The sequence below is a fragment of the Guillardia theta genome (assembly GCF_000315625.1).
Source record: "Guillardia theta CCMP2712 unplaced genomic scaffold GUITHscaffold_41, whole genome shotgun sequence".
NCBI lineage: Eukaryota > Cryptophyceae > Pyrenomonadales > Geminigeraceae > Guillardia > Guillardia theta.
This window is the reverse complement of record NW_005434633.1, coordinates 155,867-181,351: the sequence shown is the minus strand read 5'-3', so window position 1 is coordinate 181,351 and position 25,485 is coordinate 155,867. Positions and strand designations below refer to the sequence as shown.

Genomic DNA, 25,485 nt, shown 5'->3' with positions numbered 1-25,485 from the left:
CTGCGTGCTTGCTTTGCTCGTTGTCTTCATCTCGTCCGCAACAGAGTGTACAGCCTCCGGTGTCTCATGCACTTTGTTTCATGTGACATCGACGCCGAAGATTGTGCTGACTGAGATCCGGTCGCGCATTCACTTTTCGATGTTCTGCTCAAATTCGAGTGGAACGAGCAGTAAAAGGATGTTCGCAGAGGTTGTGATGCTGGAGAACTGCTCGGCCGCCAACACAACTTCCAAATCCTTGAGGGAGTGCTCTTACACCGAAGCGAACAGAATGCCTCTTGACGTGAACGGGCTTGCCTTCATCGAATCCTCAATTCCTTTCCGAACAACATCGAGTGGTTTTGTGGACTTCCGTCTGAACGTGGTTGAGGAGGAGGAGCGATCAGGCATCCTTCATCGAAGAGAGATGTTCTCAGAGGTCATCGAGAGTGTCCCCTCCATCCCTGGAGCTCTCTGCCTCCTCCCTTCTGTTGTCATCGTACTTTCTGCCATCCTCAGTCAGAATGTCTGCTTTGCGTTGTTCACAGGGTTGATTGTCGGAGGGACCTTGATCAGTGCGTACAACCCGTTCGAAGGTACGTCCTCCCCTCTCCTCAGCCTCGCAGACGTCTGTTGCCGTGACTGGCCCCGCAGGGTTCCTTCGGGCAGGAGACACGTTCCTCTACGATGCTCTGCAAGGGGCAGACCAAGGCCTCTTGCTCTTCACCTGGTTCATGGCGGGTCTTGTGGGTGTGATCTCTCGCAATGGTGGAGCTCTCGGGCTGGGCAAAGTCTTCGTGCAGTACGCGACTTCCGCGAGAAGGGCTCAGGTACTGGAAGCAAAGAGGGGCAGAGGAAGTTGACATGACTTGCGGTAGATGATAGCTGTGCTGGTGGGGTACCTGGTCTTCTTCGACGATTACAGCAGCATCCTGATTGTTGGCCCAACGATGAGGCCGGTGACTGATGCGTGTGGAGTGAGCAGAGAGAAGCTCGCGTTCTTTGTGGACTCCACCGCTGCCCCCGTTGCCTCCGTATCAATCCTTAGCACGTGGATCGGGTTCAAGCTCAGTGTTGCTCAGCAGCTGCTGCAGCAGATGAATATTTCAGACGACGTCTTCTCTATCCTCATCGGAGCCATCCCTTACAGCTTCTACCCTATCCTGGCCATGAGCATGGCGATGCTGGTCGCGGCAATGGGGAAGGACTTTGGGCCGATGCTCGTGGCGGAACAGCACGCAAGGAAGAAGTTCGGAGCAAAGACGGTGGACAAGGCGGCTGATCTGGTTGACAGCAACTTGGGATCAGAGCCTGACATGGAGCCAGACCCTGACACGCCTCCCCGGGCCATCAACGCCCTCATCCCCATCCTCTCCATGCTCGTCGCCATGGCCTCAGGGATTATCAGCTCAGGAGTCAGCCGATACTACCAGGCGTTAGGAGACGCAGCAGCCCCGCCGTCGGCTGTTGAGATCCTCTCGCACGCTGAGACGACGAAAGTTCTGATCTGGTCGAGCCTGCTGGCAGACGCCATGGCGATCCTTCTCACCATCGGCCAGCGCCTCCTCACCCTCGAGCAGTGCATGGCGGCATGGGTCGCAGGTATCCGCTCCATCACCGTCGGCTTCTTGACGCTCGTCTTCGCCTGGGGCATCGGCAACATGTCGACGGTACTGCACGTGGGCTCCTACGTCTCCTCCGCCTTCGGCCCTTCCTTCCCCATCAACCTCCTCCCTCCTGCCGCCATGCTCATCTCTGCCTTCGTCAGCGTGGCGTCAGGGTCGTCATGGGGTACGATGGTGCTGATGTTTCCCATCGCTCTCCCTCTCACTGTCGCGCATGACGGCGACGGTCCCGTGCGGGCCAACGACAGCCTGCTGGCTACCCTCGGCGCCATCATCTCAGGGAGCATGTTCGGCGACCACGTCTCTCCCATCTCCGACACCACCATCCTATCCTCCCTCTGCTCCTCTTGTGACCTGATGCAGCACGTGCGCACACAAGGACCGTACGCTTGCGTTGTTGGGCTGATCAGTCTCCTCCTTTGCCTCATCTCCTCCTCCTCCTCTGCCATCGTAGCGTCAATGCTCCTCCCCATCGGCATCCTCCTCCTCGCTCTCATCCTCCATGTCTTCGGCAGCTCGGCAGAGCATCCGCAGACTTCGACGATACAGACGAGGATGAAGAGCTTGATGTCATGGAAGATGTTCAGACGGGCGGTGGATGATGAGAACGACGCGCTTGTAACGTCGCACAAACTTGCTCAGGAGGAGATGGAGGCGATTGAGATGGGCAACACGCGCTCGCCGGTGTAGATGATAGGATCCTTGGGTTGTGATTGTTGTTGTTATTTGTGATGATGAAGTGATGTATCTTGTAAAGTGAGAATGAAACTCGAGATGAAAACTGTTGCCGAAATGAATTCTGTTGGGACTAATTGCAAATTTCTTCCCATTTCACTGAAATTTCACAACCACAATCATGAACCTATTCCCATTGCGATCACTTGTTCGCTAGTGGATTTTGCTTTGTCTGATCCAGCGCCGCTGTTGCTGTCTGGAACATGCTCTTGGTCCCGATGAAATCATACTCGATGATGCCTGGAATATCACCATCAGGAATATCACCATCAGTACTCCACCAGCTTCTAATCTGGTGCCTCATTCTTCAACAACAACAGCTTCGCCGTCTCACAAAATTCTTGTTCACTTCCCCCTCCCTCTCCCCCTCCCCCTCCCTCTCCCTCTCCTTCTCCCTCTCCCTCTCCCTCTACCTCTCCCTCCTCTTCCTCTCTGTTTGCATCATACAAGCATTCTTCCCCTTGAATACCAGCACCATCATCAATTCGTTTTCTTTCTCTTTGGTATCTCAGTGACAGACCTGCAAATGCATATCCATCCTTGGACAGCCGTTCGAATGGAGTTTGACTATACGTTGCGCGGGCAACCAAGATACTGAAATGCCCCAGTCAGGAGAGGAGAGGAGAGGAGAGGAGAGGAGAGGAGAGGAGAGGAGAGGAGAGGAGAGGAGAGGAGAGGAGAGGAGAGGAGAGGAGAGGAGAGGAGAGGAGAGGAGAGGAGAGGAGAGGAGAGGAGAGGAGAGGAGGAAGGGACGGAGGGAGAGGACGTTCCAACCTCAGGTCCTTGTTCCCGTCCGTCACAGCATCAGCTCGGGGGTAGCCCGGCCATGATCGCGCGAACTTTCTGAAGCAAACCCCTTGCTGATTGTAAGGGCAGTGGACATATAAGGACATCACCTCCCCCGGCTGGACCCGAACTCCCTCCTCTGGGAACGGGACGAGACCGTACAGGGCCTTAGAGCACGGTAGCTCCGCCTCCCCCGCTGCGACCTCCTGCCAGCTCGACGCGTCCATGAAGCCGTCAAGAACCATACCCTTCTTGACGTACACACGGTAGAGCTCTCGGCGGGGGTTACCACCACACGCCATGTGCAACTTAGTAATCCTGAGCGGCCGGTGCTCAGCACGGACTGAGAACATGAGGCCGTGGTAGCTGGATCCAGTGTGAGACTGGGTCTGGAGCTTGCGCTTGCCGGAAGTGGTGATGGTGAAGCAGGAGTACTGCTTCTTCTTGGTCAGGTCCTGCCTCGGATCCATCCGTCCTCCCCTGTGCGGGTGATCGATCTGGTTGATCAGCTCAGTCCTGGTGTTCTTCCACAGGAAGGTGTGGACGGGTAGGTTGGCCCAGCTCTCTCCCAGCAGAGTGTTCCTCATGGGCGGGTGAGCAGCCTCGTAGCGACTGCAGGTGTCAGGTCGGCATCCGCTGTAGATCCCCGTGTAGCCCATCTCGAGCTTCTTCGTCGTCCCGTTCATGGTCGTAGGCTTCACGGTCCCTTCCATGATGGTCTTGGGGAACGAGCCAACCCCTCGGACCTGCGTCGTAGCGAACGCAGGCAACTCGACCACCATGCCTTATGTCCAGTGTAGAGACTGCTGCTCCCCAAATTCCTTGCTGCGCCTCTACCTCGACTCCTTGCCTGCTGCTCTTCTACCCCGACTCCTGCCTCCTCTGGCAGAGCTGTCAAGCGTCCTCTGCTGCTGTTGGCGCCGACTCCCGCATGCTATCCTCGCCCTTCCTGCCTCCACCTTCCTGCCCATGTCCCTAACCGAAGCATTCCGTAGGGATTTCCGTTGAGACGAAGATTAGTGGGTATGAGGGTGATGATAACGTGGTTGGGGATGAGGGGCAAGGGGCATGGATCCCTCTTTCTGATGAACCAGGGTAGCGGGACAGAGGGAGGGAGGGAGGGAGGGAGGAGAGGAGAGGAGAGGGAGAGGAGAGGAGGAGGAGGAGGAGGAGGAGGAAGGCAGGAAGAGGATGGAAGACAGAGGAGGAGGAGGAGGAGGGAGGGAGGGAGGGAGGGAGGGAGAGGAGGAGGGAGAGGAGGAGTAGGGGAGGAAGAAAGGGAGAGGAAGGTGGAAGAGGAGAGAAGCGGAGCAGAGGAGTGTAGCATACAGCATCGAGTGCAGGTGAAAGATCGGAGAGAGGATGGGAGAGTATCATCTTGAATAGAGCAGATTATTGATATCAGCTGACATGTCGCTTCCCTCTGCTCGAAATGCAGGACATGCCGAAAAAGGTAACTCTGTACTCCTTGCCACCCACCTGGGGCCTCCCAACGTTCCACCCGAACTTCCTCAAGGCGTATGCATACTGCAAGGTAGACAGTCTCGATGCAGCCATGCGCTCGAGACTGATCTTGATTGTGAACAGCTAGCTGCGATCGATTTTCAGAACGTTCAAACATCGCCATCGTCCATGGCAGATCCCAACTTCGGTAAGTGGCTCGAGCTCAGGCGCACTCTTTCCTCTCTCTGAAAGGCTGCATGCAGAAACGCCCGTGGCAGACGTGTCGGGCAAGGTGAACATTACAGCCTTGTTGCCCTGCCCTCTGATGCTTCTTCCACCCTTACCAGATAGTGAATGGGGCTGATGAAATTGTTGAGACGCTGCGGAACGACGTGAAAGCGTGGAAGGGAGGAACATGGTGACTGGTAACTTGTGGGCTACAGGTCACAGATATCGACCAACCGCTGCAAGAGAAGCAGAGAGCGCAGGTGTTCGCGTTCAGCTCCATGATCGAAGACTGCCTCCTACCTGCCATGGTATCTCACTGCCAGCCAAAGAGATGGGCTGACGTCATGCTTTCAGTTGCACGAGTGGTACATGTCGGACGATAACTGGTTCAATGTGAGCTGGCTTTCCCATCTCAGCACATTATCTCGGTCGTTTGACGATTGCCCCCTAGGTCACAAGACCGCTGTATACGGAATCAGCCACGTTTCCTGCTACTGTTATCTTGCCGTGGCAAGTCAAGGGGAGGATGAAGAACAAGCTTAGGTGGGGGGCATTGTCAAACCTGCAAACAATGAATTGAGCTGCTTTTCTTCAGCGTTCACGAGGACGTGGAAGCACTGTATAAGAGAGTATGGAGATCATGATAGGCGTTCATAGCCCCAGTGACATTCTTGCCAGGCCGATGCTTGCTACAGCGCGTTGTCGTCATTCTTAGGGTGAGAGACTGCAAAGTCATCAAGACAATAGCTGAGCACGTTGCATCAAAGGGATCAAATGTTTTTCTTCGGGAGCACTCCGACGTCGTTGGACGCTGTTGTCTTCGGGCACCTCGCGCCACAACTGTCACTTGTGATCAAAGGCTGGGACCTTGCGCTGACTGTTCTTGCTCCAGGTATGCCCCCATGGTTGAAGCCAGGCTGAAGAAGCAGCTGCGAAAGTATCAAAACTTGTGCGGTTTCGTAGACAGGATTAGAAAGGGTTACATGAGCATGCCTCGGATTCCTCCTCCAGACCCTGCCGAGCTTGAAGCTGTAAGTTCTTGTCTTAAAAGCTGCGACCTCATGCTGGACAGGCGGATGCTGCCAATGCCAATCCAAAGAGTGCCAAGTCTCAGTTGTCAACGCAGGAGAAGGTACAGACCCTCGTTGGGCATGTTTGATGAGTCATCGTTGGTTGCCAGGCTGTTCGCCGGAGAACGAGAGACTTCATTGCTCTTGGAGTTGTTGTGACAGTGAGTGGAGATGTGAGAAGAGTTCGAATCTGAGCTTAGAAACTTGTCAGGTCGCTTTCCTTCTCTTCACCAACGTGATCGGTGAGCTTCTTCCTTCCTTGGGTTTCTTCCTGCCTGCCTGCCTGCCTTCCTGCCTGCCCGCAGTCGTTGGTCTTGCGAGCTCTTCTGACATCACTGATAGACGTGGAGACAGCGGATGAGATTCAGGGAGAATGAGGCTGAGGCCATTTAAACTTGCAAGGATGAGTCTGTAAATATCAACGCGTCCTGCTGAACTGAATTTTGGTTTAAATCATCCCACTGTACTGAGATACTGCTTGCTGTACAATCAAGGAAGAAATCTCCAGACATTGGCGATTCAGTTTCAGGGAATATCCGTGAATCACCAGATACTGTCATGGAGGTTGAAAAGATGATGTGAGAGCAAGTTGTGTTTGCGAGTGTCGAATGGGGTAAAAATGGAAAGAGCAGAGGTGAGAAGGGGAGAGGGACAGAAGAACTAATGAGGGAGGGGAGGAGAAGAAATAGTGAGGGGAGTTGGAGACATCTAGACAGGAACATGATGAGAAGTTTGAATATCAGATTGTTGATACTGAAGCGAGAATCGGTTCAACAGTGGCATGTATGCAATGGAACAGAACGCTACATGGAAGGAAACTCCTCCCAACCTCCATGTTAATCAAGCATGTAGATGCGACTTGCAATGTCCTTCACAATCCAGTCCACTCCTTCAACCTTTTGCAACAATCAGTACAATACAGAGAGCATTCTCATCTGACCAATCCTGATCCAGTGACAGCCGAACAGTCTTGTATGCTCCAATGTCGATTTGTGACGTCGTCCAACTTCAGCACCTTGCAAGTGTGTGATGTCGTAAAGACAAGCCAGGATCGAAGAAGCCACTTACCTGCTGAATCTCTTCCTTGGAGTTTGCTCCCGGCAAATCCTTCTTGTTTGCAAACACGAGCAGTGAAGCCCCGGCGAGTTTCTGCTCGCGCGGAGTCAGAGCAGAGCAGCTTGCATCGACAGGTCATTGCCTCCTGAACTAGCAGGTTCTGTAGCTCTTCAGCACAATCATTCAGACGACGAGTGTCAGCACTGTCAACCACCCAGATGAGACCGTCGGTCGCCTGTAACCAGTCACGCTGCTACTCAAACACGTATGATATCGCACCTCGAAGTAGTTCCTCCAATAACTCCTCAACGTCTTCTGCCCACCTACATCCCAAACGTTGAGCTTGTAACTGTACACGTCACAATCAGAATCGGACAAGACAAGGATCCCTCCTTCCGACCCATCGTAGTCCATGGTCTTGATGTTGAAACCAAGCTGAACATCGATTTCGATTAGCAAGGAAAGTGCTTCACGATCTCTAGTTCACCGTTGGGCTGACAACGTCAATATCTTCGCCATTGAACTTCTTGACGATAGTCGTCTTTCCGGCATTGTCCAGCCCACTGCACGCAATCATGAACATCAACGAAGGGAGGGAGCAGAAACAGATCAGTGTCTTACACCATCAATATCCTCATCTCCCTCTCCTTCTGCCGCACTTTCTTCAAGATGGTGAGGAGCCCCATGGTAGATCCTACCAACAACCATCAGACTGAACATGCGGCCTTGTACCGCGAAACACGTGTCTCTCACGCTAACTGGGTGGTTGGACGGACGCGACGAGACCGGGGCACAAGTTCTTGATTCGGGGAAGCGAATGCAAGGAGTAGGAGGATGGAGGACAGCGACAGCGAAGGAGCGACGAGGAGGAGGAGCGACGACGAGGAGCGACGAGGAGAAGGTAGCAGGATAGGGTTCAGCGGCGGGAGGACGGAGGACGGAGGATGCTGCGATGCATGGATGGCGGGAAATTCAGCCGGAAATTTCTTGTGGGGGGCAGTAGGGGGAGGAGGGTGAAAGGAAGCGACCAGTGGAGGCGGAGGTGAGGGAATGGGTGGATCGGATAGGGGAGGGTGGGAGAAGAGAGGGGAGAGGAATGGGAACAACACTAGAGAGGAGAGGGAGGAAGAAGTCAGAGCCTGACGGTGTGATATATTGTTTGCAGCATGGGGGGAGGCCGATATGAAGGAACAGAGGTGCACGTGAAGTAGTTCGGTGCGATGATGACGGTATCGGGTGAGAACCTCCATGGAAGTGAGGAGGGTGTGAAGGTTTCTGTCTCCAGGTATTCGAGCATGGTTGACCATCCAAGTCCTCATCTTCATGATGCTTTTCGGCAATGCTCTTGCGAGCAGGTGACGAACACATGATACTACGTTGCCATACATCTTCTCGATGTCTTGTTCATTCCATCACAATACTTTACAACAACTCTTTCATAGACACAACATATTAACAATCAAGAATCTCATGGCTGATTTCGCAACCATGGCTTCGTTCCGAATGTCTAAATTGATAATCACGCAGCGGCCGTCTCTTCCACGAAATGAACCCAGGCCTGAAAAGCTGGAGGAGAAGGAGAAGATCATTCATGCTAGGTGAGATCATGCTGTGCCGTAGAAAATCTTCTCCCCGCCCAGCATTTTCGCTGTTTGCACCTCGCCTCCTCCCCCCCCTTCTCCTCTCCCTCCTACTTTCGTAAAGAAATCCCTGTTGTTCATGATGCAGCTTTCCCTCCTTGTTCAATCGTGCTCAACCAGTTCATCTCTTCGGTGTTCCTCCGCATTCTGTCAGAATCTTCGCCGCATCTCATGCTTGTCATGTTTCAGGCGCCGCCATGCCGCTCGTTAAGCCTCCACATCTCTGCCATAGCAGGTCTTGCCACCTGTCCTTTGCCATGTTTTTTTATTCAGAGGGTGGGGTAGTGCGAGGGTGGTGGAAAGTGGTAATAGGAAAAGTGTTGGTAACTAAAGTTTATATATTGTAATTGACTGAAATATTATTGAACTTTTAAAATATTGCAGGAGAAAATTGATGCAGTTGAGGGGTGGTCACCCCTGTCGGGAAAAGAAGGACACGTCAAGCGGCTCAATGCAGGTAAGAAATGTACAAGCGAGGAGGGGAGGGTGACGGGGGAATGGAGCAGGCGTGGAACGAAGTGAAGGAGGTCAACGAAGAGATTCTGACCAAGATCAGGAAACACCTGAGCTCTCTCAAGGTTGCCATGGCCTGTGCGCCTTTGCGGCCGAATGTCTCTTGACAAAGTTTCCTTGTTAGGTGCCAGGACATGGTGATCGGGTTAGGAAGGTGGAGTGTATCTACAGCTTCGACACGCCAGAGTCTCCAGACGGACTCTTTGTCAGCTTGTCGAACTACCAGGGGTTTGGAAGCAGCTTCGTGGACTTGGACTTTGCGCGCTCGGACTTCCCGCTCTACCTGAACATGCGCTGGAAGAAAATTCCCAAAGAGCCCAAGGAGGCTAAGGATGCGGAGGCCCCGACCAAGATGGCCATCGGAGTGGAGGGAGGATTCCAGGTTGAATCTCCTGCTGCTAGGGGTGCTGGAATGAACCTGCACTCTTGCAGGTCGACGAGGAGCAGTTTGAGTACGAGAAGACCAACTTCCTCGCGCTGCTCCCTGAAAGGATACTGATTCCCCTTCCCAACCAGGAGGTGACTTGACTTTGGATTGTTTAGGATCCGTAGATGATTCGTGTGTGACAGCTGCCCGAACTGATCTCCATGGTTGTGGACGGCATCCTTAAGGCAAGTGACCTCACGGAGGACGAAGCGCAGGTTCCCCGGGTTCTTTAAGCTCTCAGTCGAGAGCTGACTCTGGACAGGTGATGGCCTGGGAGGACAAGAGACAAGTCTCCAAGTACGCAGACAGCCTGGTCCAGGTCAACAACGGCAAGAAGATCTCCCCCGACCCCAAGACATGGAAGTGCGAAGAATCCGGAATGACGGAGAACTTGTGGCTGAACCTCTCCGATGGGCACATCGGCTCTGGACGTGCTCAGATGGATGCTACAGGGCAGATGACCGGAGGAACAGGTGCGGTTCACTTGTATGGGGCCTTGATGGCAGTTGATGGACTGTACAGGTGCTGCGCTCAACCATTACTACGAGCAGAAAAGACTAGGGAACGAGTTCCCGTTGGTTGTGAAGCTCGGCACGATCACAGCCAAAGGAGCTGATGTGTACAGCTACGCAGCAGATGAAGACGATATGGTATGGTCCGTAGTACGGTTGCATGCTTGATTCACAGTTTTCAGGTGGAGGATCCCAAACTTGCTCAGCATCTTTCACATTGGGGCATTAACATGATGCAGGTCACTCTCGAAATGGATTGATCGAGGTGGAGGAGTACAACTTACTTCTGTGTGTAGATGGAGAAGACTGAAAAGACCATTGCCGAGATGGAGATTGACATGAACAACAAGTTTGACTTCGATAAGATTTGTGAATCTGGAAAGCAATTGCAAACACTTTCTGGGCCCGGGTGAAACACTGACACGATCTATATATCACAGAATAACGTTAGCTTGGCAGATTTGTTGGCCTCAAGAATCTTGGCAATAGCTGCTATGTCAACAGCGTTGTACAGGTTTGCTGTTTTTGGCTGAAACAGTGCGTTTGTCATTGTATGGACCAGGTCTTGTTCTCGCTGCCTGACTTCCAAGAACGATTCTACAAGAAGTAAGATATTCCTTTCTAGCAAAGCTCAATTGATTGATACCTAGGGCTCCTGAAATTTTCCAATCGACGTCGTCGAGTGCAAGTGCTGACGACATCTTGGTGCAAACGGCCAAACTTGGAACTGGCTTGCTGTCAGAGAAATACAGCAAGCCTGTCGAAGGAAGTGAAGGAGCCTTCGTCAATCCTCAAATGTTCAAATTTCTTGTTGGCAAAGGACATCCAGAATTCAGCACCGGAAATCAGCAAGATGCCTTTGAGTATTACCAACATTTGCTTGAAAAACTAGAGCTGGGCGAGAGAGCCAAGAAAGGATCCGAGCCACTCATCTCCAAGTTTTTTGAGTTTGAGATCGAGGAGAGACTCCAGTGCAAGCAGAGTGGAAAGGTATTTCCCTCAAGGTCTCATTAACAAGTCTTGAAGTTTGTTGCGAAGGTCAAGTATACTCAGGCAAAGGAGAAGCAGCTATCATTGTTGATCCCTCTCGACGCTGCAACAAACAAAGACGAGGTAGAACTTACGTCCTTCGAGAGTGTCTACTTGATCATGTTGGGCTTCGATAGGTTCAATCCTATGAGGAGCGAAATGCAAAACGACAGAAGAATGAAATCTCTGAAGCCGACAAGGAAGAACCAGTCAAGGCCAACATCCCGTTCGATGCTTGTGTCTCGGTAAGTTGTGAGGCCCGCGATGGGCCTAGATGTGGATCATTGACCTTTGCTCACGATTCTTGCAGAGCTACATGAAGGAAGTGATCGTTGAGGATTACCTCTCACCAGCGACTGGTTCAAAGGGTTCCGCTACAAAGTCGACCCGAATCAAGAGGTTCCCCAAGTATCTCTGTATTCATATGAGAAGGTACAGCTAGCATCTCATGGTATACAACATGACAATGAGAGTTTTCGATGACAGGTACGTGCTGGGAGAAGACTGGCGCCCAAAGAAGCTTGATGCCATGATCACGCTTCCTGAGACCTTGGACCTCGAGTCTCTCCGCAGCAAAGGACATCAGCCTGGCGAAGAATTGTTGCCAGAGGATGCCACTAGCTCGGCGGCGGCAGCTGGGCCCGTTCCAGATGAAGCCATTGTTCGTCAGTTGGTGGATATGGGCTTCGGCGAGAATGGATGCAAGCGTGCGGCACTGGCCACGAACAACACTTCGGCTGAGGCCGCCATGGAGTGGGTCTTGCAGCACATGGGTGATCCAGACTTCAATGATCCGATCGCGGCGCCTAGCGCCCAAGCGCAGTCAGGAGCTGCAGTAGATCCTGATGCCGTCGAAATGCTCTGTGCGACCTTGTTACCATTTGTGTCTCGTTGTATGATGCTGGTGTGTCAGGCTCCATGGGCTTCGCCAAACATCATGCGGAACGAGCTTTGCGCGAGACCGGCGGAGACATCCAAAGAGCCAGCGACTGGCTGCTGTCTAGAGTCGACCAACTTGACGCGATGGATGTCGAAGAGGCGTCGCAGCCTCCTCCAACAGACTCCAATGTAGATTATCAGCCCCAGTACGACCTTGTGAGTGCTCTGACCTCTGGGCCGATCCTCGATTGACCATGTCTTTCAGGTTGGTTTCATCAGCCACATTGGAAGCAACACCGCCTGTGGGCACTATGTCTGCCACATCAAGAAGGATGGAAAGTGGACGATTTTCAATGACAGTGAGTTGATTTTCACCCTCGCTCCTCTCGTGACCCTCGTGCGGCTTGCAGGGAAGGTTGCGCTTTCCGAAGACCCTCCCATCTCGATGGGATACATGTACATATATCAGAGCAAGGGACCCAAGTGAAGGTCAAATATCTCGCGAGCGTCTTGGAAAAACTACAGCACATGGACTGTGATCCCTCGATACTGTGAGCGTTGAATATGAACTTTACAAAATCAACAAGACAATCAGCAGAAATGTCCTTTGAAGAGGGATAGGATTTGTTTGTAAAAATCTTTGATGCGGGCTTAAGCTGCAGCTTTCACTTTCTTGGCTGAAGCTTTCATTGTGCTCTTTGGTGTGCTTATCTTCTTCTTCTGCACGCTCTTCGGCGTCTTCGTGACCTCGGGCTTTGCTGCTTTCTTCGCACTTTTCTTCGCGCTCGGTGTTTCGGTGATTTCCTCCTCCTTTTTCTCCTCCTCCTTTGCTGGCTCGTCCGCAGCCTCCTCTTTCGCCTTCCCCGCCGCCTTCTTGACCTTCTTAGGTCTCTCATCCTTCTCATCCTCACGCTTGCCAGGAGATTTCCTCTTCTTCGGGCTCTTCGCAGGCGCAGCAGTGATAGTAGACACGGTCTGCAGATGTGGCAGTCAGGCGTTGAAACAGCAGCAACACAATCTTCACGCACAGGGAGCGAGCTGTAGATTGGGAGAGCGATCGAGTCGTGGGTCCTGATATTCAGGGCTTGGATAAAGTCCCAGTTCTTGGGCAGCAGCTTGGCAACCGAGTCCATGCCAACGATGATGTTGTCTACAACCTGCTTTCGGTCCATTCCCGTATGTCCTACCTTGAGCACCGAGCACATGCCCTCAGCCTGTACAAACGCGTCACAAACAAGAGTTGGGGGGGAGGAGGAGAACAAAAGCTCACGAGGAAGAAAGGAGATGAGTTCAAAAGCCTCTTGAACTGATCGCCGAGGTTCTGCTTTCCCAGCTTGACCGTCAGGGGGATCTTTTTCTTCTGAAAGAATTCTTTTCCTGAAGCCCGGGTCAGGCCCACACGCCTGGTCGGCACACAAAAATCGCTTACCCAGCAGGTGAGGAAGCTTTGGAATGATCTTCTCGTCTGCAAAGAAGACATCGAAGGAGCTTGACAACTGTCGCTTCGCCTCGTACTGCTTATACTTGCTGGATAGCTTCTTCAAATCAATCACTTTCGATATGTAGTCTATGTTGAGACTCTGGAGCAGATCCTTGTACTTCCTCTGCGGGGGTCTTGTGATCAAGCATGTTTCTATGCTCCCCGCCTCATACATGGAGTGTTTCAACTTGCTGAAACAGACACAACTATCAATCATAGCGCAACGAAGCTACAACAGCACTCACATCATGTATGGCTTCACTCTGCCATTGGTTCTCGGAATCTTCTTCATTCCAATAACAACAGTGACTGGATCGCTGCTGTCAATGAGCTGTTCCTTGTCCCCAGACTTGGATTTCTTCTGCACGTGGTTGAACAGAGCGTCCACGGCCCGTTCCACTTGCCGCACGTTCAGCGGCCCTGCGAGGGAAGACATGCTGGCGATGAGAAGGACTTGTGGAGGTGAAGGAGAAGACAGGAAGAAGCTAAGAAGAGGCTACGATCAAGGAGCTAGTAACGTTCAGTGCTTTCCCTTCCTTTCCCTTCCCTTCCCCTGTACCGCACGTGAAGAAGAAGAAATGTTTACTCAACCAAAAAAGGAACATTTTGTTTCTTTTACAGAACTGTCAATTTCCGTTACATGTTCGTTACATTCTATTTGGGGAACCTGCCGTGATGTCTCTCTATGCACCCGCCCCCGCTCCCTCTCTCCTCCTCTCCTGTGCTCCCCTGCCCTCTCATGCTCTATCACGTCATCGCATCCTCCTCTCCTGTGCTCCCCCGCTATCACGGCTGTGTCCTTTTACCTGTCATCCTCCTTGTTCATCCTCGACTCCCACTCCTCCAAAGAGTTACCATTGTTCTCCTTCCCCCCTCCATCCCTCCGTAAGCTTTCCTTCTTGTTGTGAATGCTTCATATTGTTACTATCCATCGACAAGTCATGTTCCTATGTGACTTTCGCTGCTGCATCTGAAACTGTGTTCCTTGTTCGTATTCAACCATACACTCTCATAGCGAAACTCTTGTTCATGAAATGTCTCTGTCGTAGCGCAGTAATTTTGGTCATTTTCGTCAAATCATCTATCATTGTTGCATTCACACATACCATTTGCTTTCTGTTGAGTGCCCTGCCCTTATTGTAGGATTTCGCAGATTCCCTCGAACTCATACTGGACACCTCATGCTCATTCACACATTTCCATCCAGCCTGAGCTCAGCTCATGTACACGATCAGCATTGCCTCATTTGCTTTCACAACAGTTTTGATCCTCCCTATGCAATTTCGTTTCCTCGCTCCCTTCCCTACTCCCTGCCGTCTCTCCCCCGCCTTCCGATGTCTTTGTTAGTCGCTAAAGGAGCAACAGGCTGCCAGTTGTTGTTTTCCGAACGAGTTCCTGACTCCCGGCCTTTCAGATGTTTCAGTGCATTTCTGAGTATTTAAACTCAAACCGAAGATTGCAGTCTCTTGATCTTACCGACATGCAGGTGAGTTGTGTTCATACCTGAGACTGATAATGATGACGCTCGTTGGAGAAAAAACAATATGACGATCAACTGTATGATTATGATGATGACGATGTTGATGTGAATTGATATGATCGAGAGAGAAGATGAAGATGGACGATACTCTGTTTGCTAAGAGGCATTGTTCTTGAACATGCTCTGATCGGAAATGTTGTGGTACAGCCTGAGTCTTGGGCGTCGAACTTCTACGGAGATGGCAAGATGAACAATTACAACATGCGAGCATGTGACCTCTGGGACCCTTGCACCTCCACCATCACCTTTGCAAGGAACTCCACGAGCAACACCAGACTGCAAGGTGAGGCCCGTTGAATCCCTTCTGTTGTTTCACACTCTAACTCTTTCTTTTCTTGACAACAGGAAATCCTGTCTGGTAAGTGACAAGGCAAATCTTGAAATGTTTCGCTCGCCCTGCGCGATCATCGTACCCGACCTTGAGGGGTGTGAGAAAGGATCTGCTTGTTAGTCTCTCGGTTCCCTTACGCTCATGTATTCTTTACATAAATCTGTTCTGTTTTGACAAAAACTTGCTGTTTGACAAGAGCTTGCTGTGTGACAAGCTTGCAATGTTTGTGATATTCTTCAATGTACCCGCCTCTATCCCCGCTCCGCATCCTCCTCCTTTAAGACAATCTGCCCTGCCTACAACACTTGCTCAATCCTAAAAGCACCCCTGCTGTTTGGTTTCTCCGTTTATTTTCTACACGTTTAGTTTGTCATTCCGTTCTTGTGAAAGAATTTCTCGATGTTCCCCGCAACGTCCCCAGCCAGAGTAGCGACAGACGGCGACGCCCTGACCACATTCCTCTCCCTCAACCCCCTTCCTTGCATTCTCCTGCCTCCCACCCGATGTGAGCACAGTCCCTTCTTCAGCCTCGCTACCGTGCACAGGACTTCCTCTGCATCGTTCAGCTCGGCCTGCAGCACAACACGTCAGTCCTCATCTCTCTGGCTCATGCCGCTACTCACCGTCGCTCCCCCTCTCTTCTCGTCTGCGAGCATGGCGTCTTTCGTAGCCTTACTCAAAGTCGGCGATCCATCGCTCAGCGCCTCGTCGAGATACTTCGTGGCCTTGGTCGAGAGATCTCGGTACGTGGCCGGCCCCACGTGTGTCTGTGACGAACCTGGGGCCACCGTGCTGGAGAGAAGCCGCAGCTTCTGCTGGTTCAGCTTCGCTTTCTTGGACTTGTGTGCATGGAATGGAATATCTTCCTTAGGCTCTAACTCCGAGAAGCTCGGAGACTGCCAGTGGTTCTCCCGCACTTTGTCACTCGCCGAGCCGTCAGAAGCGACTTCATCGAACTGCCGATCCAAGGCGTCCTTCAACACCTGCTTCTCCTTATCCTCAAAGGAGACGTGATGCCCTTTTCCTTGGTTATCCTTGACTTTTGGAACTGAGAAGAGCGAAGATTGCTTGATTGCATTCATCACCGCTGCTATCGACGGGTTCGCGGCGTTCTTAGCCGTTGCACCTACCTGGAGACTGTTGCTGCCATACAAGGTCGGCTCTGGCGGGATCAGAACAGAAGACTTGGCACCCCCGAAGTCGTCCACCAGGTCAAGACCTTCATGGATCTGTTTCATGCTCTTGGAGAATTCCTTCTGCAGTTGGATCTGCCGCTTCAGCATCGCCTTGGTGAACTCCATCTTCTCCTTAGCAAGCTTGTCTTCCTCACTTGAGATCTGACTCTCAAGGTCCTCCAGGCGAACCTTGGAGTCCACTGTTGGCGTTGAGGTCTTGCTTGCATCTGAGTGCTTCGAGGCCATCTTGGCAGCATCGGCAATCTTCGCCAAGACAGGAAGATCACCGTGCAAGGACATCTTCTTGGCGCTAAGGTCGTGATGCTCAGCAGAATCTCTTGCAGTCTTCTTGGCTTCGCCCTTCTCCGAGTCATCGACTGAGGGCGACGAAGGGGCTGACTGAGTTCTACCCGAAGCATCGTGAGCTGAAGGCGCAGAGGGATGCGCAGGCTCGGCTTTCGGCAAGGCATCGCTCTTGGTCACATGACGACGCACAGACGTCTTGCTTGAAGCCTCGTCCTTCTCCTCCGATGGGCTCTGGGCAGAGTGAGAAGCTTTCTTGAGATGCTTCCTTGCTCCGCCTTTAGCTCTTGCCGGCGCTCCATGCAAGAAGTCAAGGTATTCCTTCCCGACGATCGCGTCCTTGATGAGCTCACTGGTGGCATCGTTCATCAGATCCATCGTCTGCAGTGATGGCTCCGACTTGGAGCCCATCGGCGACATTCCAGTGTTCGACAGCTGCGACTGGACGGCGGCATGCGTGAGCATCTTGATCGCAAGCGCCTTCCTCGAGCAAAGCTCTGCATCCTCCACTGTCAAGCTACCATCCTCGCAGTTCTCGAAGAGATGCTTGGTCTTGGTGTCTGGACCCGCGTCATCCCCTTCCATGAGCGCATTCCTTTCGTCCGCCCGGTCCTGCTCAGCAACGATGCCCGTCACGTCGCCTGCTCCTTCTATTCTGTCCTTGGGAAACTTCTTCTCTGTCCTCATCTGCTTGTGGACCTTGAGGATAGCAAGTTCCTGATCCATGGGGACTGTGTTCAAGTGGGGCATAGGATGTGGCCTTAGTGTGTCCTTGAGACTGGAGAGGACGGACTTTATGTCTCTTGACTTCGAATCATCCTCGCTGTTCGCATCCACCCCCTTCTCAACTTCATCCAAACGCCTCATCAGCCTCCGCTGCTGAGCTCTCCATGCCCGCCAGTTGAACCCTCCTCCGCTCCCCCTACCCCCTTGCTGTACTTCCACCACAGAGTGCAGCGTGTCAAACCCAGCAAAGAATATCAAAGTCGAGAGAACAAGCATCATCGCTGTCATCGTCATGATCGCGATCGCTCTCCTGTCCCTTGTCACCTCCTCTGCCATCTTCTTCACTTTCGCCGCCACCGCCGTCTTCCCCCCCCAAGACGCCATGATGGCGTGTGGCCCTTCACAAATAACGGTATAGAACGGTAATTGTAACGGTAGAACTCCACTTCTGTAACGGTCAGGTCTCGATTCTGGAGGAAATGTAACGATCGTAACGGTGGGATAGACGACCCTTCGCCGACGGCAGCATGGTGAGCACATGGATGGCAAGGAGGAGGGGGGCGGGATGGGGAGGGAGAGGAGGGAGGAAGAGGAGATGAAGATAGATAGAAGTAGATGTATGTTTCATGAGGATGCGATGCCATGCCTGAGGCAACTTCAATCATTCGACCTGTTGCAAGCCAGACAAGCCGAACAAGGGGAGCATAGAACTGGGGTGGAGCTTGGAGAGTTAGAGACCGGAAACCAAGGATGACATGTCCGAGACAAGGAAGCATGACTTAGTTCTTGAACACAGCAAGCAATGTGTAAGCAGAAGCACGAGCAAAGAAGTTGAGGGCGTGTGGTTGTGACAAGAGTGATGTTCAGGAGAGGATAGTGTATGCGTTGATTAGAGAGAGGCTGCTACGTCTAGTGTGCTTGCTATTGGACTGACATGGTGCGTGCAATCAGAGCGGAAGGAGCTTAGCGTTGCTTCTGGTTGGCTTGTGCGCCTTCGCGTTGGCCGTATTCAGCATTACCAAGGAGAAGAGCAGCAATGAACTGGAGCAGCAGACCGCGATGGTGGTGAGGGTCGGAGGTTGCGAAGTTCACAAGCTCATATGCTCTTCAGGCAACGTACACACCTCAACAGAAGACAACAGAGCTCAAGGCTGTGTGGAAGAAGTTGAGGAGTGAAGACTTCGGTTTCTACCCAGACAGGTGTGCATACCAGACAGTTGTTGGTGCGACTGTCGGTGACGATCGGCAGGGTCTGGTTGTATGCTGGAAGAGAAACGTACCTGTACGGGAGGGGGAAAGAGATCGGGGACCTGAAGTCCGTCTTAAGGAAGGGACATTACGAGGTTTCCGTCTCCTGACCAGCCGCGAGCCTGTCTCACGTTGCTGTACCGCAGACTGAGGTCATGACCTTCGAATCGATCCGCCCAGCTCCTGTGAGTTTGAAGCAGCGGGGGATGAGAACAGCTGATGGGGTCCATGGTGCAGGTCCGTGCGGTGTGCTGGGACAAGAGTACCCACGTCATCATATTCCCTCCCTTCACGGAATACCCCGACGTCCACGAGATCGCCAAGACTGATTTGAGATCGTGAGTTTCGAACATGTCTGTTACGCTCCGTCTCTCTGAGGAGAGCTTGAAAGTTGTGCCTTTGCTGATGTTGTCACTTGTGTGCTCACGGTCTTGCTGTCATCTAACGTCCTTGCCTCAGCTACGTGTCCACGGGTAACAACATCGTGTTCTTGGGTGGCTTCGCCAGCATTGGGTTGATGAATGAGGTTCCACTCGTGATGTCTCCGTGTGAACTTTGATTCGAGATTCTCCTCCTCCTTCACCACTCAATCATCCGCCTTCTCCCTTCCCACTCCCTGTCTCCTTCCCCTCACCCTTCGCTCTTGCTCGCTCCTTTCTCCCAGACTCCCAAGACCTGCGCTGTCCTGTGTTGCCTCTATTGCATGCTGCCCCTGCGCTTCATAAGACATTCGGTGTAGATCTTTGGATTCCGATTGCAGGCCGAGGTCTATCAGGAGGGGCCTTTCTACCGGGTAGGATCATGCACTGAACCCATTTCAGTTGGTGACGTGGATTTTGACAGAACGAGCGATATGCTAAGGGAACTATCTTTGAATTTCTTCCCAGCCGACTTGGAGAGGTGTTGCAACTCCCGCGCTTCCTCTCTCGCTCCTCTCTCGCCTCTTGACCTGCCAACCTTCGCGTCTTCTCTTCTTGGCATCGTCATCACCTCAATTCATCACAACTGCCTGCTCCCTTCTTTGATCCTCTCCCTCTTTCCTCCCAGCCGATGTCTCCTCTTTCCCTCTCGGTTTACCCCCTCCCTCGCCTTCTATCTCTTCCCTCCTTGTACTCCGCTCTCCTTCTCACCTCGCTCATCAGGATGGCCTCATCTACGGCTGCAAGTACTCATCGCTCCCCCCTGGGGGTCGATGCTACTACGACTCCCTCGGGGACTGCGTGGTTTGGTCGGTTCGCTATGACTTCGGCATGATCACTTACGTGGCAAACAACATGCTCACGGTGAGGAAATCCTCAATCTTCTCTCCTGCGCGTTTTTCTCTTTTACCATGTCTGTCCTCATATCAACATTTTTCACCAGTGCCACGAGCACTATTATTTTCTCCCTCCCTCCCTCCCTGCCTTCTCCTTCCTCTCCCTCTCCCTATTTCCCCTCCTATTCTGTTCCCTCTCCCTCTCCCTCTCTTCATCTCTCTTTGCATCAACTCTAATCTGCTGCTCAACTTTCTCGTCATATCTCGTTGATCTCAAATCTGTTATCAGGCCTTCCACATGGACGCATGGCACAAGGTCTTGAGAGCGGCCGTCTCCATCTAAAACCATCGCAGTGGGTAGGAGAGGGAAGAAAGAAAACTTGTGAGTCAAGTTTCAATGATTGCGCAACTCCCTTACACTCCTCAACAGGTAATTAATCCGCAGACATTCATCGCCTGCAGGGAAGGAGGAGGGGGGGCGGTGGAGATCGCTGCAGCAGCGCTGGACCCATGTGCTGGTACATAGCTGGGCGGAGAGAGGGAAACGGACCGTTAAGGGTGTCTTCACTGAAGCCTTGTTCCGATATTAGAAAGTGTGATTACAACTGCTAAAACTTCAGTGTGTCCTTTCCCTCGGCCCGGGCCTTCCTATTTTTTTTCTTATCCCAACTTTTGCGGTCTTCATTGGAGGATATGCCCTGAAGGAAACCTTTCGCCTCTCAGTCCCCTCTCCCATCTTTCCGCTCTTCTCCTCCTCCTCCTCCCTTCTGCTGCTGCTGCTGCTCCTCCTCCCTTCTGCTCCTCCTCTCGCTCATCGCCCCTACCAGAACCTCTGCGCGTTCGCCATGTTCATCCCTCCGGCTGCTTGCCCTCCACCCGTGTACTGGAGCAACTCCGCCTCGCCATGAGCGAAGGTACACTTGGCGTCGTAGGCGCAAGATCCTTGCTGCCAGTTCTTGCAGATCTTAGTCTTGTAGTTCGACATCCAGCTGCCGGGTTTGTTTGCGGAGTTCTGCCCACCTTGTCCACCTGGGTTCGCGGCGTTCTGCATGGGGCTGGCAGCCATCATTCCTCCTGCTCCGGCACCGTCAGTATGCATCCAAGGCAAGAGCAAGATTATGCAAACCTCCTCCTCCTCCGCCGCCGCCGCCTCCTCCTCCTCCTCCCCCTCCTCCTCCTCCGTCCCTTGCAGGCACGACGTTCCCGTCCTTAGTGCACTCGCCGAACGCACGCCAGTTGCTGTTGCGCTGGTTCCAGTGAGCCTTCACGCAGAGGATGTCTCCCATGCGGATGTATTGAGGATCAGCAACTTGAGCCGGGATGTAAACGTTGCTGCTCAACAGTCACAAAGGCAATCAAAGTACAATCATCATATTGATCGTTAGCAGTGTGTCAACCCCCGTCACCGCAATTATCTTCATCGTAATCATCATCATCATCATCATCATCACCACCACCACCACCACCACCACCATCATCATCGTCATCGTTATCGATATCGTCGTCATCATTATTATCGTTATCTCCGTAAACATCACCCAACAGATCCAAGATCTCCTCTCCTCCTCCATAACAATCAGCAACCTCTCGCCGGGCTTCGACTCCATGAAGCAGAAACCCTCCTTCACCGCAGTCACCTTCCCAACGAACTGCTGCTGCTCTCCCTGCTCTGGTGGACGACTTTGACCCATCACATTGTTTCCGAGGTATCGGCACTGAGAAGCCTTGTGACCCATCTCGTTGCAGTTGTGACATCTGATCGAAGTGACGATGGCGTTCGAATCCTGATTATCTCCATCCTGAACCTGCTCCGTCGGCAGGTCCCACTTGGGGTGCCCCAGGGGACAGTCTGAAGGCAACAAGTCAGAGTCTCCACCTCACTTACAGTCAGCACCGACAGACCTGGTCCCTTGGGGCAGAAACCTGCCATGTAGCTCCCGCAGAGCTCCTTTCTTGCGTGCTTCTTGCGACATTTCGGTCCATGCTTACAGAAGCCACGGGCGTACCAGGGACATTCAACCACCTTGTCCTCAGGGCGGATGTGCAAGAACTGACAGTCGTCCTTGGTACACTGCCCGTCAGCGAAGAAATGGCAGAGGGGCATGCGGGTCATGTCGTATTGATGAAGGTATTCACACTGATCGCCTTTCTTGCACTGACTTCGCAACCAATGTTTGCACACGTCCGTTCTCTTCACTCGCTGATGTCTCATCGGGCACTTGAATCCTGTCTTGCAAGCGCCCCTCGCATGCCTGGAGGAGTTAGGAGTCAGCTAACCCCCACCGACAAGCAATGAGCCTTATACCACGGGCAGATCTGCGGCTTTCCAGTACGATCGCCGACAGTCAGTTCCTCCTTCATCTCATTCTCCTCGATGTACTTCTCCACGTCGAAAATCAAGTTTCTCTCCTGCTTGTACGGCCCAGCATAAAACCCATCTTCCTTGATGTCAATCTTGGACGATTCGTTCTCCAGCAAGGTCCCCGGCACCAGCACAGGTTGCTCATTGGAAATGTCTGACAGAGGTCGTTTCTGTCCTGCTGAATAATCTTGAGACTGGTCACTGCCCCTGTCAGTAGCGTGCGGCCCTTGGGGCGGCATGTTGGGTGGTCGCGAGCCTGGAGGAGCAGCAGGGTTGAAAGGCATTTGACCCGATCGCATCATCTGTTGAAGGAGAAGGTAAGGGATCGCATCGCACACAAGTTACAACTCGGCACAAGCTCTCATCAAGACAGAACTTGTCTGCGCTCCTCACCTGCATGAAAACTTCTGGCGGCGGCATTCCAGCCTGCTGCAGGTACTGCTGCATCACTTCCGGACTGGGCATGGGAGGCATTCCAGGCATAGGCGGCATGCCGTGCATAGGCGGCATACCTGGCATACCAGGCATGCCCGGCATAGGCGGCATAGGCGGCATACCAGGCATCTGGTTGTTGGGAGGTGGCGGCATGCTTGAGAGAACTAGGGCAGAGCTTCAATGTCAAGGGAACATGTTTGGATCCGCGATCTGAGATTCTTGAATCCTTCTGCTCCTGAATTCAACCAACCTGCTCTTATGAAGAGTGAATGACAAGTTGGAATCGATAATTTTCTCATTCGTTTTCTCACATCCCGCCTCTCCCCCTCCCTTGAGTAGCCTACAGTACAACAGCCAGTACAAACACACTCATGAGGAAGGGGGAGGGGAGGGTGGGGGGGATAAATGACTTGAAATGGACAGAGATGAAAACAAGCAAAAGAAGGAAACGAGGGATACGTTGCAACTAAAGAAGAAGAGGAGTACATGAACATGCGAGCGGAGGAGCGGAGGAGGAAGGGAATAATGAGGAACGAAGATGAGGAAAGGAGAGGCGAGGTGAGGTGGGAGGAGAGGAAAGGAGAGGCGAAGCGAGAAGCGAGGAGAGGATAAGGAGAAAGAAGGGGAGGAGAGGATAAGGAAGAAGTACATTTCTGCCCTCCTTCTTCGTCCCTCCTCCATCCTCCCCCGCCATTCCCCCTCGTTCCCGTTCGCCGCAGCGCGCATGCCATGGGCTGATGAAGGGATTCGCGGTGATGGAGCGGGAGGGTACAAATATTTGTGGGTGGGGTCATGACATATGGGGGTGAAACATAGTGGAATTCATGGAAATAGTGGGGTAGGTAGTTGGAAAGAAGGGGTAGGGTGTATTGCTTGGGGTCCATATTCATGGGGTAATTATTGGTAAAAGGAGGGGTAGGGTCCGAGGGGTGGTCCTAACTGAAGGGGAAAATGGCAGCCGTGGCAGCGAAAAAAGAGGAAGGGAGACGAGCGAAGGTGCCGCCGAGGGACACGCTGACAGATCAGCAGAGGAAGGAGATTGAAGAAGCATTCGACATCCTCGATACTGAAGGAACAGGTCTGCAAGCTCATGCGCTGTCTCGTTGAGAGGAGGATGGATGCTATGAGTGAAGGTGGAGGAGAATGAAGATGTGTGTGACGGGACGAGATGGGAATGGGGAAGATGGGGAATAGACGAGGAAGCAGAACTGTGATGGAGACGATGAAGCGAAAAGATGAAAGGGAGTAGGGATGAGGTGCAGGACAGGACAGGAGAGAAACTTCTTAGATGCCTGGCAAGTTGAATATGTCACATTTCTACTCTTCCTATTTGTAGTAATTCTGGGTGTTTGACAGGATCTATTGATGCTGGTGACCTGCTGGTTGCACTCCGAGCCCTGGGATTCGAACCAAGAAAGGACGAGGTCAAGAAGCTGATGTCGGACTACGATAAGGAGAACACGGGCTCGATATCGAAACAGCAGTTCGTCGAGATATTCAGAGCGAAATGGGTGAGTGCTGCGCTTGTTGTCGCTGGAGCAGAGGGTTGACTGCAAGGCTGCAGGGTGAGACGGATCCTCCAGAGCTCTTGAGCACCGCCTTCAAGCTGTACGACATGGAGGGGGCAGGGAGCATAACCCTGGAGAATCTTGCTGAGATTACCGAGCTCATCGGAGAAAATGCGTCGGAGGAGGCGTTGCAGGAGATGATGAACGAGGCGGCTGGGGTGAAGCCGGGAGGGGAGGACGCGTTTGAGATCAACGAGGAGCAGTTCATGAAGATCCTTATCAAGCAGACCGAGAAAGTTTCGTTGTAGATGAGTTGTGGGTTTGTAAACTATTCGATTCCATTGACTACCTTGACATGTCTTGTGATAGCGTGTCACGGTCATGTGAAAGACAGAGATTAGCTCCCATACATGTCTGAATGAAGAAGAAAGGCGGGGAGGAATCAAACTTCATTGATACCAATCAAGTATCAACATCTAAGGGTTGACATTTTGCCCCTCCCACTCTCCTTGCTCTTTCTTCGTCCAAATCTTTCTCACCTGGGGGCTGCGGAGGTGCAAGTAGTCTATCTTGAAAGGATCGACTAGCCCGACCACGAAAGAATCTGGAGGAAAAGATTGGTTACCCAGGGCCCCAGCAGCCGGCTCCACCAGAGGTGTCTGATCGACGATTTGTCCAGGGGCAGGCGAGAAGTAGGACCGTTGAGATGCTTCGGAGACAGTCTTCCACGTTGAAATCCTCTCATTCACAAACTTCTCCTCCTTGGCGTCCTTGGTGATGTACATAAGGTTACCTGCTATCCTGAACTGCTCTCGAGTCTCTGTCAAGTACCAGCAGACCTCGACGATATTGCCGTGTGACATCTTCTCAGAGCGCAAATCGGTGATGAACTTGAAGCTGGTTGGTTGATACAAGGCAGTCTCGCTGGCGTTCTGCTCCGACGCCTCAGAACTCGAAAGGTCCAGATCGCTCCATCCTCGGAAAACGACAGTGCGAACTTTGGCATGCCCTTCTTTGCTGACTGTAGCAAGTTGCACTGCAGGACAAGATATCACCAGAAGAAGAATACCATCAGCAGCAGCAGCAGCAGCAGCAGCACCACCACCACCACCACCACCACCACTAGCAGCAGCACCACCACCACACCAACAACAACAACAACAAAAGACACGTACCACCACCACCACCACCACCACCTAC

The 25,485-nt window shown here is 52.5% G+C and overlaps 11 protein-coding genes across 11 annotated transcripts; 5 read left to right on the top strand and 6 right to left on the bottom strand.

Annotated features, from left to right (window-relative positions):
- Positions 1–406: 406 nt before the first annotated feature.
- GUITHDRAFT_72431 (hypothetical protein) lies at positions 407–2,294 on the top strand (the record flags this gene model as incomplete). The annotated part of the gene is made up of 3 exons (XM_005831206.1): positions 407–575; positions 634–809; positions 858–2,294. 3 exons carry the CDS (start codon positions 407–409, stop codon positions 2,292–2,294), a joined length of 1,782 nt encoding a protein of 593 aa, XP_005831263.1.
- Positions 2,295–2,418: 124 nt separating this feature from the next.
- GUITHDRAFT_163607 (hypothetical protein) lies at positions 2,419–4,099 on the bottom strand. Its single transcript, XM_005831205.1, has 3 exons — positions 3,114–4,099; positions 2,860–2,933; positions 2,419–2,579 (listed from the first exon to the last, which is right to left on the bottom strand). The coding sequence occupies exons 1-3, from the start codon at positions 3,905–3,907 to the stop codon at positions 2,482–2,484; spliced, it is 966 nt and encodes a 321-aa protein (XP_005831262.1). The 5' UTR covers positions 3,908–4,099; the 3' UTR covers positions 2,419–2,481.
- Positions 4,100–4,557: 458 nt separating this feature from the next.
- GUITHDRAFT_109736 (hypothetical protein) lies at positions 4,558–6,243 on the top strand (the record flags this gene model as incomplete). Its single annotated transcript, XM_005831204.1, has 15 exons — positions 4,558–4,659; positions 4,713–4,776; positions 4,832–4,860; positions 4,916–4,960; positions 5,012–5,104; positions 5,151–5,189; positions 5,248–5,339; positions 5,392–5,425; positions 5,475–5,512; positions 5,564–5,638; positions 5,689–5,827; positions 5,869–5,928; positions 5,977–6,027; positions 6,078–6,108; positions 6,209–6,243. 15 exons carry the CDS (start codon positions 4,558–4,560, stop codon positions 6,241–6,243), a joined length of 927 nt encoding a protein of 308 aa, XP_005831261.1.
- Positions 6,244–6,632: 389 nt separating this feature from the next.
- Positions 6,633–7,767, bottom strand: GUITHDRAFT_87487 (hypothetical protein). Its single transcript, XM_005831203.1, has 9 exons — positions 7,676–7,767; positions 7,544–7,616; positions 7,410–7,485; positions 7,323–7,357; positions 7,202–7,271; positions 7,065–7,157; positions 6,935–7,015; positions 6,807–6,881; positions 6,633–6,762 (listed from the first exon to the last, which is right to left on the bottom strand). The coding sequence occupies exons 2-9, from the start codon at positions 7,606–7,608 to the stop codon at positions 6,703–6,705; spliced, it is 555 nt and encodes a 184-aa protein (XP_005831260.1). The 5' UTR covers positions 7,609–7,616; positions 7,676–7,767; the 3' UTR covers positions 6,633–6,702.
- A 1,246-nt stretch (positions 7,768–9,013) lies between these two features.
- On the top strand, positions 9,014–12,409 carry GUITHDRAFT_109734 (hypothetical protein; the record flags this gene model as incomplete). Its single annotated transcript, XM_005831202.1, has 19 exons — positions 9,014–9,019; positions 9,069–9,140; positions 9,200–9,457; positions 9,508–9,594; positions 9,646–9,717; positions 9,765–9,975; positions 10,025–10,152; positions 10,197–10,253; positions 10,311–10,423; positions 10,474–10,528; positions 10,577–10,620; positions 10,665–11,004; positions 11,053–11,127; positions 11,181–11,288; positions 11,354–11,475; positions 11,530–11,906; positions 11,957–12,138; positions 12,188–12,281; positions 12,333–12,409. 19 exons carry the CDS (start codon positions 9,014–9,016, stop codon positions 12,407–12,409), a joined length of 2,478 nt encoding a protein of 825 aa, XP_005831259.1.
- A 69-nt stretch (positions 12,410–12,478) lies between these two features.
- Positions 12,479–13,939, bottom strand: GUITHDRAFT_153008 (hypothetical protein). Its single transcript, XM_005831201.1, has 5 exons — positions 13,648–13,939; positions 13,352–13,593; positions 13,193–13,299; positions 12,951–13,136; positions 12,479–12,897 (listed from the first exon to the last, which is right to left on the bottom strand). Exons 1-5 carry the CDS (start codon positions 13,836–13,838, stop codon positions 12,574–12,576), a joined length of 1,050 nt encoding a protein of 349 aa, XP_005831258.1. The 5' UTR covers positions 13,839–13,939; the 3' UTR covers positions 12,479–12,573.
- Positions 13,940–15,635: 1,696 nt separating this feature from the next.
- On the bottom strand, positions 15,636–17,861 carry GUITHDRAFT_109732 (hypothetical protein; the record flags this gene model as incomplete). The annotated part of the gene is made up of 2 exons (XM_005831200.1): positions 15,636–15,845; positions 15,897–17,861. The coding sequence occupies 2 exons, from the start codon at positions 17,859–17,861 to the stop codon at positions 15,636–15,638; spliced, it is 2,175 nt and encodes a 724-aa protein (XP_005831257.1).
- A 124-nt stretch (positions 17,862–17,985) lies between these two features.
- On the top strand, positions 17,986–20,598 carry GUITHDRAFT_153007 (hypothetical protein). Its single transcript, XM_005831199.1, has 12 exons — positions 17,986–18,007; positions 18,429–18,542; positions 18,589–18,677; positions 18,727–18,820; positions 18,872–18,910; positions 18,963–19,063; positions 19,185–19,251; positions 19,465–19,518; positions 19,569–19,625; positions 19,868–20,008; positions 20,270–20,362; positions 20,411–20,598. The coding sequence occupies exons 1-11, from the start codon at positions 18,005–18,007 to the stop codon at positions 20,321–20,323; spliced, it is 813 nt and encodes a 270-aa protein (XP_005831256.1). The 5' UTR covers positions 17,986–18,004; the 3' UTR covers positions 20,324–20,362; positions 20,411–20,598.
- Positions 20,599–21,883: 1,285 nt separating this feature from the next.
- Positions 21,884–22,162, bottom strand: GUITHDRAFT_46950 (hypothetical protein; the record flags this gene model as incomplete). The annotated part of the gene is made up of 1 exon (XM_005831198.1): positions 21,884–22,162. A coding segment is annotated over one exon (279 nt), but the record flags the coding sequence as incomplete, so codon positions are not given.
- Positions 22,163–23,728: 1,566 nt separating this feature from the next.
- On the top strand, positions 23,729–24,629 carry GUITHDRAFT_87480 (hypothetical protein; the record flags this gene model as incomplete). Its single annotated transcript, XM_005831197.1, has 3 exons — positions 23,729–23,855; positions 24,134–24,288; positions 24,342–24,629. 3 exons carry the CDS (start codon positions 23,729–23,731, stop codon positions 24,591–24,593), a joined length of 534 nt encoding a protein of 177 aa, XP_005831254.1. The 3' UTR covers positions 24,594–24,629.
- A 132-nt stretch (positions 24,630–24,761) lies between these two features.
- On the bottom strand, positions 24,762–25,319 carry GUITHDRAFT_72279 (hypothetical protein; the record flags this gene model as incomplete). Its single annotated transcript, XM_005831196.1, has 2 exons — positions 24,762–25,182; positions 25,228–25,319. Coding segments are annotated over 2 exons (513 nt in total), but the record flags the coding sequence as incomplete, so codon positions are not given.
- Between the last annotated feature and the right edge of the window lie 166 nt (positions 25,320–25,485).

Coding starts and splice junctions, on each gene's coding strand:
- GUITHDRAFT_153008 (XM_005831201.1), bottom strand. CDS start 13,838: ATGTCTTCCCTCGCAGGGCCGCTGAACGTGCGGCAAGTGGAACGGGCC. Junction 13,300..13,351: donor AAAGCTTCCTCACCTGCTGG/GTAAGCGATTTT, acceptor CCCGGGCTTCAG/GAAAAGAATTCTTTCAGAAG. Junction 12,898..12,950: donor CAATCTACAGCTCGCTCCCT/GTGCGTGAAGAT, acceptor CCACATCTGCAG/ACCGTGTCTACTATCACTGC.
- GUITHDRAFT_153007 (XM_005831199.1), top strand. Junction 18,911..18,962: donor AATCGATCCGCCCAGCTCCT/GTGAGTTTGAAG, acceptor TCCATGGTGCAG/GTCCGTGCGGTGTGCTGGGA. Junction 20,009..20,269: donor TGGCAAACAACATGCTCACG/GTGAGGAAATCC, acceptor ATCTGTTATCAG/GCCTTCCACATGGACGCATG.
- GUITHDRAFT_163607 (XM_005831205.1), bottom strand. CDS start 3,907: ATGGTGGTCGAGTTGCCTGCGTTCGCTACGACGCAGGTCCGAGGGGTT. Junction 2,934..3,113: donor GACGGGAACAAGGACCTGAG/GTTGGAACGTCC, acceptor GGGGCATTTCAG/TATCTTGGTTGCCCGCGCAA. Junction 2,580..2,859: donor GGATGGATATGCATTTGCAG/GTCTGTCACTGA, acceptor GTGATATTCCAG/GCATCATCGAGTATGATTTC.
- GUITHDRAFT_87487 (XM_005831203.1), bottom strand. CDS start 7,608: ATGGGGCTCCTCACCATCTTGAAGAAAGTGCGGCAGAAGGAGAGGGAG. Junction 7,272..7,322: donor AAGACCATGGACTACGATGG/GTCGGAAGGAGG, acceptor TGACGTGTACAG/TTACAAGCTCAACGTTTGGG. Junction 6,882..6,934: donor CCAAGGAAGAGATTCAGCAG/GTAAGTGGCTTC, acceptor CACACTTGCAAG/GTGCTGAAGTTGGACGACGT.